This window comes from Lontra canadensis, unplaced genomic scaffold, assembly GCF_010015895.1.
Source record: "Lontra canadensis isolate GAN:19392208 unplaced genomic scaffold, GSC_riverotter_1.0 scaffold45, whole genome shotgun sequence".
Lineage (NCBI taxonomy): Eukaryota > Metazoa > Chordata > Mammalia > Carnivora > Mustelidae > Lontra > Lontra canadensis.
The window spans coordinates 7009933-7026955 of record NW_022631039.1 but is presented as its reverse complement, the minus strand read 5'-3'; the positions used below and the strand labels follow the sequence as shown (position 1 = coordinate 7026955).

Genomic DNA, 17023 nt, shown 5'->3' with positions numbered 1-17023 from the left:
CCTGTTTCCAGGCTTGCTGACGGAAGTGGCCCTGGCTCTGGGGCAGCCCGCACTACACACTGCAGGACCCCCACTTCCTCCAGCTGAGGGTTAGACTGTTGGGGTTATTTATCTCCCGTTCCAAGTTTCTAAGTATATTTTGTGCCTTTTATTGAGTGTGATAGAATTAAGGAAATAGTGGTTTTGAGCGAAGGGAAACTAAGAAGCATTTCACTTGTTTTTTCATTTTTGCAGTATGGATTTTCCTGGCCCCACCCTGAGCCAGGCGACATCTGTGAGCACTTCTGTCCTTTAAGCAATTCAAGCCACAGGAATTTTTCTTTCCTGGGGAGCTGAAATGGAAAATCAGCACTAATAAATTAGCACACCCCGTGGCTGTACGTTTTGGAACCTGTGTTTCTCTTGCTGCCAGGGACCGGCTGGTTAGTTTTGTGTTTATTTTTTGTTCTACTATCTTGGTACTGTTGGTTTCCTTATCTCCCCGCAAGATGTGTGTCACAACTCTTGCTTTGAGTCTCCAGCCTGCATCTCATGGGTGTTCTTTCGCCCTGGAGGCTGTCCACAGTGCTAGAGCTTGGAGCCTGAAGACCTAGGTATTCCAGTGCTTTTTTTTTTTTTTTTTTTTTTTTTTTGAAGATTTTATTAGAGAACACAAATGGCAGAGAGAGGGGGACAAGCAGACTCCCTGCTGAGCGCAGGTCCCAGTGTGGGGCCTGATCCCAAGACCCGAGATTGTGACCCGAGTCATAGACACTTCACCCACTGAGGCACCCAGGTGCCCCCCTGGGTATCCAGTTCTGACGCCGCCTCTGGTACATCTGGCCCAGAGCTTATTAATGTGATGGATGGGGGGCGATGGGGGCGGGGGGGTGAATGCCAGAGCAAACAGCAGGATGTCGCGCTGGAGGGTTATGTTCTGCACCTTTCGTGGGTTTTGGAAGAGGATGTTTAGGTAGAAAATGTGTAGTAATTTCTGGCAAATTTTTTTTTTTTAATCATTTGACAGAGAGAGATCACAAGTAGGCAGAGAGGCAGGCAGAGAGAGAGAGAGGGGGGAGGAAGCAGGCTCCCTGCGGAGCAGAGAGCCCAATGTGGGGCTCGATCCCAGTACCCTGGGATCATGACCTGAGCCAAAGGCAGAGGCCTTAACCCACTGAGCCACCCAGGCGCCCCAATTTCTGGCAATTTTTAAGGGGCTGTCAGTACCAGGTAAATGACGGTCTTCAGGGTATCCTTTGAGAAAAGGAAACAGTTAGGTGTCATCATGGAGAAGGGAGTAGGAGATATGGAGAGACTCCCACCCTATTCCCCCTGACAAGAAAAACCATGATGAGGAGAGAATTGTTCAGTAATGCCCTCGCTGATCAGCTTGGGGTTGGGGGGCGGGCAATGGGGACTTGATTCACAAAGGTGTGCCTAACTTGGCTGTCTCAGGAAGCCACGCGTATAGGAATTCTGATTCGCTTCATTTACTTCCTCGCTCCCTGCGTTTCTGTTGAGCACTTCATGGGACAGCCCTATGCTAGCCAGAGTTACTTGCATTAGAATACTGCGTCCTTCAACTAGATGTCCCTTACAGGTTTACTAGACGAGATTTATAAATACAGAGAGGTCTGAAAACGCCCGGATCACCCAGCAAGTAAGTGGCAGAATCCCACAGTCCAGCCCCTGCACCGTAGCGCTGTGCTGCCCCCGGAGAACGTGTGGGGCCCAGACCTGCTGGGGAGGGAGGCCGGTGCAGCTCTCTTGGTGCCAGAGCTGTAGGCTGAAGGCCGCTCCTTCAGTAAGCTCCCAGTGCATGTGCGTGTGTAATAATGTATATGCTTGTTTTATTTATTTAGTTATTTAGTTATTTATTTGACAGAGAGAGATCACGAGTAGGCAGAAAGGCAGGCAGAGAGAGAGGAGGAAGCAGGCTCCCTGCTGAGCAGAGAGCCCGATGTGGGGCTTGATCCCAAGACCCTGGGATCATGACCTGAGCCGAAGGCAGAGGCTTTAACCCACTGAGCCACCCAGGCGTCCCTATATGCTAGTTTTAAATACAGTTGCCCCTTAGTCTTCACAAGGTCTGTGTTTGTGAATTCACCCGTTCACTAAGGCTTACCTGTGATGCCAAGATGAATACTCGTGCTTTTGCGGTCACGGGTAGACGTGCACAGAGTGGTGACGAATTCAAGTGGCCCCATGAAGGGTTTGCAGCTGAGTTCAAACAAGGCAGTGATCTGCCTTCCTGTTTGGCTCAAACGTGTCTATTGAATGGCAGTTTTTTTGCATTTTTTGCTTTTCCTGGATGGTTTTGCCTTTTAAAATGGCCCCAAAGCACAGTCCTCGAAGTACTGTCTAGTGTCCTAAACAAGAAGGCCGATGTGCCTTAGATGAGCTCTGTTCAGGCATGAGTTACGGTGCCGTTGGCCGCGAGTTCGTCATTAATGAATCAATACATGTTAATTGTTTTCATTTTTTAAATTTTTATTAAGATTTTTTTTCAAGTAATCTCTACACCCAACGTGGGGCTTAAACTCACAAGCCCTAGATCAATGATCTTGGGCTCGTGGGACCAAGCCCCTGGCACAGAGCCTGCTTGAGATTTTCTCTCTCTGCCCCTCACCCCCATAAAATAAAATAACTTTAAAAAAAAAGCCATATGCTTCCCCCACTGAGTCAGCCAGGGACCCCCAATGAAAGTGTTTATAAACAAAAACACAGATAAAACACGGTTATGTGACGATTGGTTGATGTGACGGGGGGGATGTCACAAAAACACCCCTATTTCCCCAGGCAGCAGTGGTTCAGTATTCACTAATCAGCACCCAGCATTTGCAGTGACTTTCTGGAACATAATAACTACATGAATCATGAGAACCAACTGTGCGTGTGTTTGGAGAGTGAGGGAGCGTGCACGAGCAAGCCTGGCCTTCCGGAGAGCAGCGTTTCCTGAAGCACGGATTGGACGTCACTGCTGTGTTCCCTGTGCGCACAGTACTTGGTCTCACCGGGCGGATCCGGAGCTGGACTCCTCAGTCCCACTCTGAATGTAGGACCAGAGAAGTCACATGGGAGGGAACCAGCACTCCCCACCTATCCTTCGGTCTTCCCTACTGTGTTCATCTCCCACCATCATGTGTTTTCCCGTGTCCTTCCGCGGCCCTGTCCCCCGCAGCGGGTACCCGTCTCCTAGAGCAGAGAGAAAGCAGAGGTTCAGGCGGAGGCCTCATGCCCCACCACTTCATCCCGCCGGCTTGCCCTCCAGGTGCACTGCCTGGTGCACGCAGCCCTGCCCCCCAGCCACAACAACAGAGCAGGGCCGCCGCCCCTTGTACCTCCTCCCGTCTCAGCCCAATTTCCAGAGAAGTCTCTGTTTGCTTCCACCTCTCCCATCATCCCAGGGAGCCTCGGTGTTGCCGCATCCAGCCCTGGGGGCATCTGTATTATATAGAAGCCCAAACCCTTAGCATCGCTGACAGCACTGCCTTCTGCCTTTCCCTGGCTTGCTTCGCTGCTCAAATTCTAAATGTTAGGGTGACCTAGTGCACTGCCTTTTATGGTCAACACTCAGGCCCCAGGAGATCTTAGTCTGACCCACGGCTTTAAATACCGCCCTCGCGGCTGTCTTCCTTCCGAGGTGTGGCTTCAGCTTGCCTTTGGAGCCTCTGCCTCAGCCTGGGTCCGTGTCCCACTCCCCTCACCCCTGCTCTGCCTCTTCCCGCCCATGCACCGGCCTCGACTTCGCACCCAGCCTGTTCTGTTCCCTTGCACCCATCCCTTGCACCCATCCCTTGCACGCTGTTCAGCCTCCTGCCACACCAGCGTCCCTCACATCCCCCGGTCAACTCCGAGCGCCACCCGAGCAGGGACCTGCCTGTCCTGTGCTTTGCTGTACCTCTAGTGCCAGCACAGGGCCTCGGGCATCACAGGTACTCAGTGATGTCCGCTTCGGTGATTGAGCAAATCTCAGGGCCTGAAAGCGAGCAGGGAAGTTGTTCGTACCTGAAAAACTGGCCCCCGTGGCAGGAAGAGCTGAACACGGGCACACGGTCAGCCGTGTGTGCCGGAGCCGCAGATGTGATGCCCCAGGCGGCCGCAGAGCCCGCCTCAGACCTCCAGACTGTCAGGCCGGTCCCGGAGGCCAACTGCTCGCGGCTCAGGCATTTCAGACGCGCTGCAGGTGTCCCTGTATCTTCAGAAACTGGCTTGGAACCGGCGGAGGACTGTAACTAGTTCAAGTTCCCTTTCCTGTTTGCGACATGGAGCTTTTTGGAAAAAGCCAATTATTCAGTTGAGTTAGAGGAGTGATATTTTGTTGACTTTCAGAAATAGGAATGTAACTCAGTCCGTCTCCAGGCTGCCTGGAAGGAGAGCGGGGAGAGCTCGGTTTCCTTCTGCAGCGGCGCCGGAACCGGGTGCGCCTTCTGCCCTGTGCAAGCTCATTTATGTCTACCTTTTGGCACATACTTGACTAAAGTGAGCTACCGTTACCATATTTTAATATATTTCTGTAAGGAAAACACCATGGCAGAGGTCCTGAGGCATTTTTCAGTTTTCTTATTCCACAGAATATAGCAAATGTTGATTAGGACCAAAAGCTTAATCTCAAAGATCCGTAAGTGTACTTGGCCCAGCACTGGGGATGATGGTGAGCAAGACACAGGCCTTGGCTTGAAGGAGCTCCAGATCTGATAAGAGACACAGACAAGAGAAAGGTCAGTGTGGTGGCCCGGTAGCACAGGATGGCATGTGACCCAGGCCTCCGGGATGTGGGCAGGGCTGAGCTGAGCTGGGTGGCTCACAGCAGTTTTAAGAAAGCAAGCTGAGTCCGGATTAGTAGCAGATGCCCTGTCACCGCCTGAGTCACTAGGTTAAGGGGATTAAAGTTGATCTAAGGCCGCAGGGAAACCTGAAGGGCTGGAGGGGGGCTGGAGAGATGGGAATTTTTCCACTTCAGAGTGTGGAGATTAGATGGGAAGGGGACAGGTGGAAAGGTCTTGCAGGAATGCAGAACAGAGGTGACGAGGGCCTGAATTAGCGTGGGACCTGTGGGACCAGGGAGAAACGGGAGAGTTCACAGGACTGGTTGGGGGTGGGAGGAATCAGGAATGACAGCAGATCTGTAATGTCACCAGCTGGGTGGCTGGTGGAACTCCTTGAGACAGGGGACCCAGGAGGTAGAGCAAGCAGGTGAGGAAAGATAAGGAATTCAGCTGTGAGTGTGGCGGGCGGCAAGGGGGTGGGGGGATGGGGAGGGTGTCTTGGGACATGCCCTGCCAGGCTGAGGGAGATCTGGGCTGGAGATGACCATTTGGAGTCAACAACCTCCTTGAAACAAGGGGAGTGGGGAAACCCCCACATCTAGGGGACAGACAGCAGAGGGGGAGGCTGCACAGGTTAAAAAAAAAAAAAAAAAAAAAGGGCACCGGGGCAAGGAGAGTTGTTTCTAGATGGGAGGAAGGCACAGCGGAAATCTGTCCTGGAGTTAGTTTCACAGTGGCAGTGGGCTGTTGAGGGCCGGGAAGGAAGTGGTGATGACAGCTCTCTTGAGAAGTGTGGCATGAAGTAGGGGAAGGGCAGTGGTAGGAGAGGTCAGAAGGGGTCAGTCAGGCTGAATGGGAGGGGAGGCAGGGGTGGGAGGCGCTGGTCTCAGCACAGGCTAGGAGGCAAGGTGGAACAGGCTGGCAGCTGGGTGAGAAAGGCTCAGGAAGTGGGAGGTGCAAATTTAAGATCTAAAGGGCAGTGACAAGAACTAGCCATAGGCGTCAGTGGCCAAGGGGATGGAACTATCAGGAGGCTGGATACATTGTCCCGAGCAGGTGAGCAGCCAGCCAGAGGAGAAGACCCAGGGAAAAGGAAAGCAGAGGCCGTGTTCTTCCTGGAATGAGAGGGTGTGCATTGGTGGGAAAATCAGAACATGATTGACCCATGGGATGTGCCTTGGAGAATTGGGTCTTCCAAGCTGAGGCGCAAGGAGAAGAATCGACTTGCCGTGGCCAAACTCCTCAGGAAATCACAGCCCAGACTGTACTTGGACATGACAGCTGGGTGGCGCTCCCATGGGCCTTGCCCTGACCCTCTGTGCACTTGACGGGTCCTCCAACTGCTAGCATTCTAACTGCTCCTCTCCGTTCAGCACGGTGCTGGCACCTTCCTTAATCTTCTATGGGGGAGAAAGCCGTTTTCTGTGTTTGGTTAGGAAACTGGCTCCGAAAACCTCTGGCGATGATGACTTAGATCTTGCTTCTGTCTGGACATGCTGGGTGAGTGCGCTTGGGGCTGGAGGCACCACTCGCTGGAACGTTTCTAATGGGTGTGCAGTCAGACTCCAAGGGTGAAAATTAGAGCAAGTGATTCTGTTGTGGAAAGAATGGTCATCTGTGATGCCAGTGATTCAGTTTACAAAGTGTTTCTTCCTGTTTTCCACATCATTTTACAAAGAGCTGTTGGGTTTTGAGGGTTCTGTCCCCTAAAATGCAAATGATCCCTTTCTTACAGCCCTCTGTAACGTGTGTGCTTGTGTGTTGGGCAGAGGGTCAGTAATCAGACCTTGGGATTTTCCTAGGCTGTTTTCCTGGTCTGTTTTTTAAGTGTCTTCCTGAATTAAAAGGTGTCATTCTGGCTCTCAGTAACGGCCTCTAAGATACATCTTGAGAGAGAAACGGATTTGGCCTGACATCCATTCACTTCTCTTCTCACGGCTGTCAGAAAACTTGGACCGGTTGACATGAGTGGAATTTTTCTTTCATTTGGATAAATGTGTCACTGTCGGATAGGGTTGTGACAGATGGAAAAATCCTATGTAGGGCATGCAGGAAGGACTGTGAGGGGCCTTCTGGCACAGGGGCTTGATATGAACCCATCTCGGCTCTCAGTTAGTCTCTTAGTTAATTATTCATATGCACTTCCTGAAAAGAATGTTCCTGTTTGAACAGCTCGGTAGAACAGCTCGGCTTGGTGGACGCCCATTAGGGGCCAAGTGAGCTGCACGTGGGTGAGGACCCTGCGTGTGTGGCTGGTCGTGTCGCTTGGGGGGGTGGGGTGGCCGGCTACAGTCCCCGCCACCACCTGACCAGCTCCAGCGAGCTGTGTGCAGCACCACGGTCCACCCTGGCCAACGGGTGTGGCTGCGGGAACCTTTCCCTCTTCCCCACTCCAGCCACCTCACCCCTCCCGCCCTGTGGCCAGACAATGGGATACCTCTTCCCTCTCCCCGCAGGGTGTGCCCTCCTGGCCTCTCCCCACCCCTCCACAAGGCCCATGGCCAGTCCTGGGCATCCTTTGGGACTCACCCTGGGGACTCCGTGCTCGCTTTGGGTGTGAGTACCCAAGTACCGAGTACTCGAGCAGGCCGAGCACCTGTTGTCCAGACCCAGGGACCAGAGAAAGCGAGGCCGTATTGTCCGCCCGCACCACTGGGGGAGAAAGAAGGGGGTGGTGAGAGCGAGGGATGCCCAGGCTTCCCGCCCCCTCCGCTGCCGAGCCAACCCGTGTTCACTGTGACCCACGGCGCGCGCGGGGAACCGGAGAGATGCGCACCTTTTGCCAGTTTCCGCTCCCCGGCTTCCGGCCCGGGTGGTCCTGACCAGCAGGGCCGCGCCACCGGGGTTCCCCAGGAGGGGCAGCGAGTCCCGTCCCCCCCTTTCCCCCTCCTCCCCTCCCGGCCTGCCAGGTCACGTGGCCCGTGGCGCCCCCATGGGCCAACCACGTGATGGCGGCGCGCCGTTGCCTTGACAGCCGCTGCGGTGGCCCGCGGGGGCGGGGCAGCCGGCGGGGGCGGGGCGGGGCCGGGAGGGGGGACCCGGCGGGACGCGCGGAAGGAGGGAGGGGGCCGTGCTCAGCGCCCCGGCCGGGCCACGGGGCCACAGGGCAACGCGGCCACGCCGCCCGCCGCAAGCCCGAGCCGGAGTGGAGCCGGGCGGGCAGGCAGAACAGCTCGGTGAGTGCTCGCCGTGGGAGGTTGGTGGGGTGGGGGGGGTACCCCGCCCTGCTGGGGGACGGAACGGAATTGCACCGGGAGACTCGATCGCGGGGAGGGGATGGGCTTTCTCCTGGGCAGGCTCGGGATGGGGTGGCTGCGGGGGGGTTGGAGGGTGGCCAGGTGGCCCCGACCCCGTGGGATCCTCGCGGGGTGCGGCGCTGAGAAGGCTCAGAGGTCGGGGACAGGGGCGGAGTGTGTGTCTTGCGGCTACTGAGGCTTCCCTAGGGGAAGGGACTCAGATGCAGGTGGACGCCTCTGGGAGACCCCTGTGGGGACTGTGCGCCCCCCCCCCCCCCGTGGGTGTGACAAAGACCGAGTCAGAAACAGACTCGCCATTGCTCATGCCCCAGATGTTTAAAGGAAGTTAAGACAGGCAAACCCCAAACCTAGCCCCTGGAAAAGATTCAGACAGGCCTGCCAAGGAGAATAGCTCATCTTTAGAGAGTCACCGTTATTCTATGAGAGCTTTTTTCTCTAATCCGTATATATAAAAAAACAAAAATTCTCTGCAAAGTTCAGCCAGAAGAGCACCTTATGGAGCCTCTGCCACCTGACAGAAATATCCGGTTCCATCTTGCCCCACCCCACCCCATACCCCATCCGGGAGAGTGAGGACCAGACTCTATCTCTCCCAGGGGTAGGGAGAGGAGGCCTGGCGCAAGGTAGGACACTGGTGCTGGGACGGTTTGGATGGATGTGAATCCGGTCCGGGCTGCTCCCTCAGCAGGAAGTGGCCTTTCTATCTCCGGGACCCGCAGGCCTGCCTGGAGACCCAGACTCCAAGCAGACACACAGCCCGCCCTTCCTTCCACTCCCTGCCACTCTGAGGACCTGTGTGGGGCTGCGACTGGCTGGCCACTACCCAGAGGCCACCGTCGGCCCTCACTGCCCCCAAAGCCCTCTGCCTCCACTGTCCATCCTGAGCCCAGCCCATGCCCACTGATGGTCCCTGGGCTTCCCGCTTCCTCACCCCACACATGCCTTTCCCCCTTTGGGGGCTCCCCGGTCCTTCCATCCCGCCAACCGTCTCTGTGGGCATCCAGACCAGATTGACCGCACGCTGCTCCCCTTACTGGTTCCTACAGAGTGCCTCAGCCCGGCGCCTCTGAGAGGCCCACTCAGTCCTGCTGCCTGGGCTGCCCCCGGCTCCACACACCGCCCGCATCCAGCCTTCCCCCTGCATTTCCTGGACCCCTTCTGCAGCCAGCTGGCCTTCCTGCCACGGCCCCTTGCCTCTCAGAACCCTCCCATGCAGGCAGCGTCTCATCTTTGAGGGAGGGTCCCTGTTTGCCAGGGTTGCCTTTACTATGTCTGTTCTTGCTCCCCAGCAGGGACCGTCTCGCTGAGGCCGAGGCAGCCAGCCCCTCCTCTGCTCCTTGACCCTCACCCCTTCGCCACTAAAGCAACCTTTAGCTCCCTGGGTGATAATCATCCGCTGAGACTGCTCCCCCACTGGGTGATAATCACCCCCCGAAGCTGCTCCCCCACTGGGAGCGGCAGAGCAGACCCTCACCACTTCCATCTCTGAGGCCTGAGTACCAAATGCAGCCTGACCTCAGAGCCCAGTAAGCATCTACTGGACGGAGTGCAGAGGACGGATCCTCTGAGGGGGCGAAGCCTGTGACTTTCACCCGTCCGCTCACTTCTGTGATGTGTGGGAGAAGAAAAAAGTAAAGGAGGAAGGCACCCCAAAAGAGAGAGCTCTCCCCCACCTCCCAGACCTTCCCACAGAACCCTTTTAGAGATTGACATGGATAGATCCAAATTGGCCCCTTCCCACAGCCACTGACCTTGGTAAACAGCCCGTACTCTCCGTCCCCCCAACCCCAGCCATGCTCCCTGGCTGGGACCTGGAAACACTGATCTGTTCAGCGTAGCTTTAAGTAGGCTTTCGGTGGGGCCTGTGGGGCCCTGAACATACAAGTAATATCTTATATTAATGCCAGGCAAGCTGCGAGGTGCCTGTGCCCTTGAAGTCTGCCCTAAAGATTAATTAGAGTCGAGCCCGGTGTGCTGCTGCGTGGGCCGGCCCCTTGGGCCGTAGGAGACGGTCAATCCCCTATTTGGATTACTGGAGATTTGGGTTTAAATTCACAAATCTTAACAGATTGGTCCTTCCGTTCTTCGTGCCATGTTATTGTCAAACCAGATACCTACCTGGGATGACTGCAATGGCGTCAGCCTCCGCTGCTTTGTGGAACCTGCTCCTGTGGGTGGGTTCAGTTTTCCCTTTTGCTCACAGTTTCCATCAGAGCCTGGATGCGGCTTTCCTTTAGTCCCAGAACCCCAAGTATTTCTGGGGGTGAACTGCGCCAATCAAAATTCAAGTTGGATTTGAGAAATGAGCCCCGGCGTGGAAATGTGTTTTTCATGGTTGGCGCCTGGGCGTTGAAAAGCGGTTTTGAGACTTCGGGTCCGTTATTTTGTTTCTGAGCCCTGTAGGGGTAGAGATGTCCCCACTGGAAGATGCTTGGGGTCAGAACGTTCAGATGTCATGTCCAGGATCACACTGTGGGAGCCAATCCCGGCCTAGTGACCGGGTCCTAGGATCAGTATACAGGCCATAGCTCCCTATTCCCTGAAGAGAGGAACAATTTGGAGGATTCCTTCTGTGCTTGTTCAACCACAAGCCACACTTGCTTGGAGCATTTCTGACGTAGGGGTGGAAGCCTGGGTCATTAACTTTGTGGAGGCACGATGGATGCGATGTGGGTGGCTCAGGGCGAGGGGTGTCCTGGAAATGCACTCCTGACCCTCCTCCCCAGCAGATGGGCCCCACACGCAACACTGCCCCTGGTGTAGGGTGTATACAACAGGTCCCAGAGAAGGTTAACTTGCCCAGCTTGCCCTGGCTTTTCCAGGTCTCAGGGACCCTCTGGGATGCCTGAGAGTGTCTCTCTCCTGCCCCCAGCCTGGCTCCCACCATGAGCGCCGAGCTCAACGTGCCTGTGGACCCCTCCACTCCCGCCTGCTCTGAACCCGGCCACAAGGGCATGGATTACCGAGACTGGGTCCGCCGCAGCTACCTGGAGCTGGTCACGTCCAACCACCACTCCGTGCAGGCCCTGTCCTGGAGAAAGCTGTACCTGAGCAGAGCCAAGCTGAAGGCCTCCAGCCGGACCTCTGCCCTCCTCTCAGGCTTTGCCATGGTGAGTGCAGACCCGTGGCGGGACCCGCGGCCTGCAGGGTGGGCTTCTGCTGTCGGAATCCTGCAGCGCTCCAGGGAGCAAATGCTCTCTCTGGGCCCTACTGGCTGTTAGGACAGACCCTTAGGAAGTCTCCCCAAGGAGTCCCCAAAAAGCCCCCTTCTTTTTTTTTTTTTAAAGATTTTATTTATTTATTTGACAGATCACAAGTAGGCAGAGAGGCAGGCAGAGAGAGAGAGAGGAGGAAGCAGGCTCCCCGCTGAGCAGAGAGCCTGATGCGGTACTCGATCCCAGGACCCTGGGATCATGACGCAAACAGATCGCCTCCCCCGCCGTCCCACATGTGGCCTCCTGGTGATGAAGCGGAGTCCCTGGCCTGCCTCCAGGCTGTCAGGCTGCAGCTTTCCTTCTGAGTCATTCCCTAGGACAAGAGTCGGTCTTGGGCAGACCGCGTGCCCTAAGCCAGGGTTCAGAGTATGAACATGGGAGTGATCGCCCCTCTTTCTCTGTTGTATGCTTAGAGGTCCTATCTGATGGGAATAATGTTTTTCTTCATTTAAAAATTTTTTTAAAAAAGATTTTATTTATTTGAGAGAGAGAGTGCACGCACAAGCAGGGGGAGATTGAGAGGGAGTGAGAGAAGCAGGCTCCCCACTGAGCAGGGACCCCCCCCCCCAACACACACACACACAGGGCTTGATCCTAGGACCTCAGGATCATGACCTGAGCCGAAGGCAGTTGCTTAACTGATTGAGCCACCAGGTGCCCCAATTTTTTTCTTTAATGTAAAAAACAGTTGTTATTTTTCCAAAGCCCAGAGCGTTTGTTGTCAGGTCGGTAGTACAGAAAATAAGCCATCAGAATGAACCACTGTGGCCGGTCCTGTGGCAGGGGCCTGCTCTCTCGCTGGTACAGGCCACCCTGGGAAAACCGAGAACCTGTGTGGTCAGAGGAGGCCACCAAGCTTAGAGGCTAGAAGTATGGGTTTAGATCTGTAGTTTAAAGCGAAGGCTTCATTTCGGTGTTGCATGGTATTGATTTACTTATTCTAACCTAACTTCAGAAGGGTACACTCGCACAGGGCGCAACCTTGGTTTAGAGTGATTTTCTTCCCGTGGTTTCCATAACGAGCAAAAGACAGAATGCTATCTCAAGCTTCCTTTGAAGGGACACGTGTGAGAAGTATAAACAACACTATGAAAATGAGAGCTTGTTTTCTCCACCACGGAATTATAGGATTGCATTACCTTTGTCTGGCCCACTCTTAGGATTATTTTTGGGACTGTGGAAAACAAACCGTGGGGAGTATCATGTACGTCGGGTTTCCTTTGTGTGGGGAACCCGGGTCTCAGAAGTCCTTTCCTGTCTTCAATGTCTTCTTAAACCCTGGCCTTCCAGACACTTGGATCTGCAGACTTAGAGAAGCTCCACGGTTTTCCCAGCCCACAAAAGGGCTCACCCACACTGAAGCCTCCAAAACTACTCATTTAAAATTGGAAAATGGGGTGGGGAGGCACGTGAGTGGCTCAGTCGGTTAAGTATCTGCCTTCGGCTCGGGTCATGATCCCAGAGTCTGGGGATCGAGCCCCGCATCGGGCTCCCTGCTCAACGGGGAGCCTGCTTCTCCCTCTGACCCTTCCCCACTCTCAGGTGTGAGCTTTCCCTCTCTCTCTCAAAATAAATAATAAAGTCTTAAATAAATAAATAAAATGAGATCAGGAAATGGGCCCTGTTCCTCAGGTTATAAAACAAAGAGTGGATTCTGGAGGACTAGTATGAGACTGAGTGGCAGCCAGCAGGGTATGAAATGGTCTTAGAATGAAAATAGTGACCACAGAGAAACAGGCATGGGAGGGCCCGGATGTACCCCACAGGGTGCTATCCATCCCTAGCTTGGCGATGGCAGTCACCCTTGCCAGTACTAATTCCTTTCTTCAGCATTTACAGAGTGTCTCCTCTCCCTGCACGTGCTCCCTTAACGCAGTCTGGGATACATTTCAGGAGCTGTACCGTGCCCTCACCCTCCCTTCTAGAATGCTCCTCTCAGGGAGGCTGCCACAGCCTAATACACACCAGAGAGTGAGCCGTAATGGGGAAGTGGAAAGCAGTAGAAACAGGGGGGTGCAAAGACCAGCGGTAGGGACAGCAGCAGCCGACCCAATGGACTAGCGTAGACCAGCTCAGGATTCGGAGGGTGGGTGAGTGCGGGAGAAAGCAGACACACACAGATGGGCAGAGAGCATGTCAGCCGCAGACACCGTGGCCCATGGGGGGCAGGGACGAGCACAAGTGGAGAGGCAGTTTGCTAGGTGGTCTCTCCCTTTGTGTTCTGTATCCCCTAATTAGAAGTGCAAAGCTGTTCTAACAGCAAAGCACTTCTGCCCGCGGTGAGCCTGTTTCTTCATGTTTATCCTTCTGCAAACACACAGAACCAGTGATCCGAGGCCCCCTCATAAAATCTTTGCATAAACACATTGAAAAATGGCCTTTGGGCCCTTTCTCTCCTGAAGGCTGAACAAAACTGGTTTCTTACTGTAGGCCTTTTACTTATCATTGTTTCTTACCTCGGCGCCCTCTGTGGTTTACAACCTCCTCTTGTTGAGCATGTCCTTTGTGGTAGCAAGAGCCTGCCCAGGCCACAGGGGGCACTGAGAAAAGACCGTCCCTCAACTCGTGTGGTGTGACAACTGTCTGTATGGAGCAGTGACCACTTCTGAGTTTCTGTTCAGCTGTGGTCCACTAGGACTGCCGTATCTTCTTTTTACCTACCAAATGTTCCATCTCTGCTGAGACGATGAGTCACTCACTCTAGGAGGCGGTAGTTGCTAAAAGTTGTGAAATCTTTCTTGTAAAATTTTTAAAATGGGATGGCTTAGATCTAGGAAGTAAACACAGTGGGTAGAAAAGCCTTCCTCCGGCTTCATTCCGCCTTCCCTCCCCTTTCCTTGACTGGTCTGGTTTCTTACTTCTGGGTACCCAGGAGAAGGCCCTTGGTGAGCCCTAGAGTCCTCGCCAGGCCTGGACTAAACCGTCCCCTGGGGGAAGTCCACAGTGCCGGGCCACAGAGGGAGCCATTCTCCATGGACTGGGTTCCACCCTGGGGGAAGCAAAGCTGGAGCCCGTTTCCTAGTCTGAGGTTTGAATGCCCTTTAGGCCTTGGGCTGAGCAGGTCCTACCCTGCTGGCTATAGGCATCCACTGCCACAGAGGTAGGCTGGGGCTTCTGGTTCCCTCTGAGGATTTTCCTTCCTTCCCTCCTTCCTTCCTTCCTTCCTTCCTTCCTGAGAGTGCGCACATGCGCACATGAGTTGGGGGGGGAAGTGGACGGAGAGGGAGAATCCGCAGCCGACTCCCTTGAGTGCGGAGCCCGGATGTGGGGCTTGACCTCACGACCCTGAGATCACCACCTGAGCTAAAACCAAGAGTCAGACGCTCAGCCAACTGCACCACCCAGGTGCCCCTTTTTCTTTTGTTTAAAACTCGTTTTGGGGCCGCCTGGCTGGCAGTCCGTTGAGCGGGTTACCCTTTATCTCAGGGGCATGAGCTTAAAAATTTTTTTGGTTAAAAAAAGATAACAAAAACAGTTTTTATTGTATCAAAGTTAGTACATGCTGGCAGTTTACAAACGAAGGAGCGCTTGAGGCTCTAAGCTGCCTCCCGTCCCCACCGCAGCAGTGACTGCAGGCCCCTCCTTCCTGAACAGCTTTCTCCAGACTGTTGTTTCTGGATTTACCCATTTCAGGCCTTACCTGTTGGCCTTGTCTCCCTGCGACTGTGGGTGATGACTTAGCTCTTTGCCCAGCCCAGCCCCCTCACCACAGCCCCTGTCACCTCCGCCCTCATTCCTGTCACCATTCCTGGCCTTGGAGATGCGGGCTTCTCCCTAGGACGTCTGGTCTCCACTGCCTGATGCACCCGCTGTCCATGTGAGGCTATCCAGGTTTGTAGCTCTGAGTCTAGGGGCCGCCAGGAGTCCCCGGTACTACCTTTCTCTTGTTATCCTTTGAAAGTGGGTTTTTTTTTTTTTACAGGTATTTTATAGATTTTACTCTTTTATTTGACAGAGAGAGAGCACAAGCAGGGGCAGTGGGAGAGGGAGAAGCAGGCTCCCCGCTGAGCAGGGAGCCCGACACGGGGCTCGATCCCAGGACCCTGAGATCATGACCTGACCCGAAGGCAGACGCTCAACCGACTGAGCCAGGCGTCCCAGTTTTTTATTGTTTGAAAACAGCGTTGTTTGGTGGCTAAGCCAAGCCACGAGTTCCCAAGGAGTGTGGCCTCTGTCCTGGCTCAAAGCCCGGTACCCAGAGAACCCCTGTGTTCGGTGCCAGGAAGGCCCCCGGGGGGGTGAGCCCCGCCGTTCCCCACCCTGTGCCTTCGAGCTCCTTCCTCGGTGGGAGGTCCTTTAGCGCCTGAGAAAACAGAAGCTGAAGCGTGCGAGGTGGGTGCCCCCTGCCCTTCGAGGCCCCGGCCCAGCGCCCCCCTCCCCCCCGCCCCGCTCTGCCTCGCAGGTGGCCATGGTGGAGGTGCAGCTGGAGACGCAGTACCAGTACCCGCGGCCGCTGCTCATCGCCTTCAGCGCCTGCACCACGGTGCTGGTGGCCGTGCACCTGTTTGCCCTGCTCATCAGCACGTGCATCCTGCCCAACGTGGAGGCCGTGAGCAACATCCACAACCTGAACTCCATCAGCGAGTCCCCGCACGAGCGCATGCACCCCTACATCGAGCTGGCCTGGGGCTTCTCCACCGTGCTGGGCATCCTGCTCTTCCTGGCCGAGGTCGTGCTGCTCTGCTGGATCAAGTTCCTGCCCGTGGACGCGCGCCGCCAGCCCGGCCCCCCGCCCGGCCCCGGCGGCCACACGGGCTGGCAGGCCGCCCTCGTGTCCACCATCATCATGGTGCCCGTGGGCCTCATCTTCGTGGTCTTCACCCTCCACTTCTACCGCTCCCTGGTGCGCCACAAAACCGAGCGGCACAACCGCGAGATCGAGGAGCTGCACAAGCTCAAGGTGCGGCTGGACGGGCACGAGCGCAGCCTGCAGGCGGTGTGAGCGCGCCGCGCCCCTGCCCTACCCCCGGCCCGGCCCGGCGCGGGCGTGGAGCTGCCGGCCAGGCCACCCCGGTCCAGACCAAAGTCTTACCCCCGTCCTCGCAGCGGAAAGCCTGGCGGTCTGGGCCTCCCGCAGAAAATGGCGATCTGTAGAAAAGACAGACTCTGTTGCTAAGAGCTGAGAGCAAAACCGCCGGAGTCCTGGGGCCTGGGGATTCCCTGCGTCACGGGCAGGCTCGGGGGAGCGCTGAGGCTTTCAGAGAAGGGACCGCGCCGTGCCACCTGGGGTGTGGGTCTCACTGTGCCACCCTGCTGCAAGGAGATGGGGTGCAGGCCCGCAGCCTGGCCTGGTGCTTCCCTCCCCTGTCCTGGGGGGATGAGGTGGCCGGGCTGACGGGGGAGGGCAGGAGCTGGGGTCCCAGGTCGGCTCAGCGGGCGCAGTAGGCGCTCAGCCAGGCATCGGACTGGTGTCACCCCCAGGGAAGACTTCCAAGGACAGAGGCCTGGCCGGGCCGGGAGGTGCGTCTTTGGGCATCCCATGGGAGATGCCCACCTACAGAGACCTTTAACTGGGTGCTCTGGGGCACACTGGGCTCAAGTTCTCTCTGCCTAGCCAGCCTGGAGCCCTGGGCGTATTAACCCAGCAAAGTCGCCAGGCTGGGGAAAGGGCTCACAGTCCAGAGGCCTCCATCTACAAACGAGCTTCTGAACCCATGTCAGCAGCCCCTCCAGGCTACAGCTGCCAAAGGCCCTTGCCCAGAGAGCGGAGCATGCGTCCTAGCTCCCCGCTGCCTGTGACCCCAGGAGGAGGGAGGCTGTGGCCTGGAGGACTTCCTCTCTAGACACGGTCTGTTGGCCTGAT

The 17023-nt window shown here is 55.7% G+C and overlaps 1 protein-coding gene and 1 long non-coding RNA gene across 7 annotated transcripts; one reads left to right on the top strand and one right to left on the bottom strand.

Moving 5' to 3' along the window:
- Positions 1 to 61: 61 nt before the first annotated feature.
- Positions 62 to 16199, top strand: ORAI2 (ORAI calcium release-activated calcium modulator 2). Of its 6 annotated transcripts, none has more exons than XM_032872484.1 (3): positions 62 to 422; positions 10878 to 11115; positions 15623 to 16199. In XM_032872484.1, exons 2-3 carry the CDS (start codon positions 10891 to 10893, stop codon positions 16160 to 16162), a joined length of 765 nt encoding a protein of 254 aa, XP_032728375.1. In that variant the 5' UTR covers positions 62 to 422; positions 10878 to 10890; the 3' UTR covers positions 16163 to 16199. The 6 variants fall into 6 exon arrangements, with proteins under 6 accessions (XP_032728375.1, XP_032728376.1, XP_032728377.1 ...); XM_032872485.1 differs by lacking the exon at positions 62 to 422 and adding an exon at positions 5784 to 5804; XM_032872486.1 differs by lacking the exon at positions 62 to 422 and adding an exon at positions 6090 to 6248.
- Positions 6247 to 7685, bottom strand: LOC116876385. The gene is made up of 3 exons (XR_004384384.1): positions 7525 to 7685; positions 7278 to 7400; positions 6247 to 6341 (listed from the first exon to the last, which is right to left on the bottom strand). It is a non-coding gene; the product is annotated as an uncharacterized LOC116876385 (long non-coding RNA).
- Positions 16200 to 17023: the final 824 nt, after the last annotated feature.

Excerpts from the sequence above, each read along its gene's own strand:
- ORAI2 (XM_032872484.1), top strand. The coding sequence starts at position 10,891 with ATGAGCGCCGAGCTCAACGTGCCTGTGGACCCCTCCACTCCCGCCTGC. Across the intron at positions 11,116-15,622 it reads TCCTCTCAGGCTTTGCCATG|GTGGCCATGGTGGAGGTGCA; the intron begins GTGAGTGCAGAC and ends TCTGCCTCGCAG.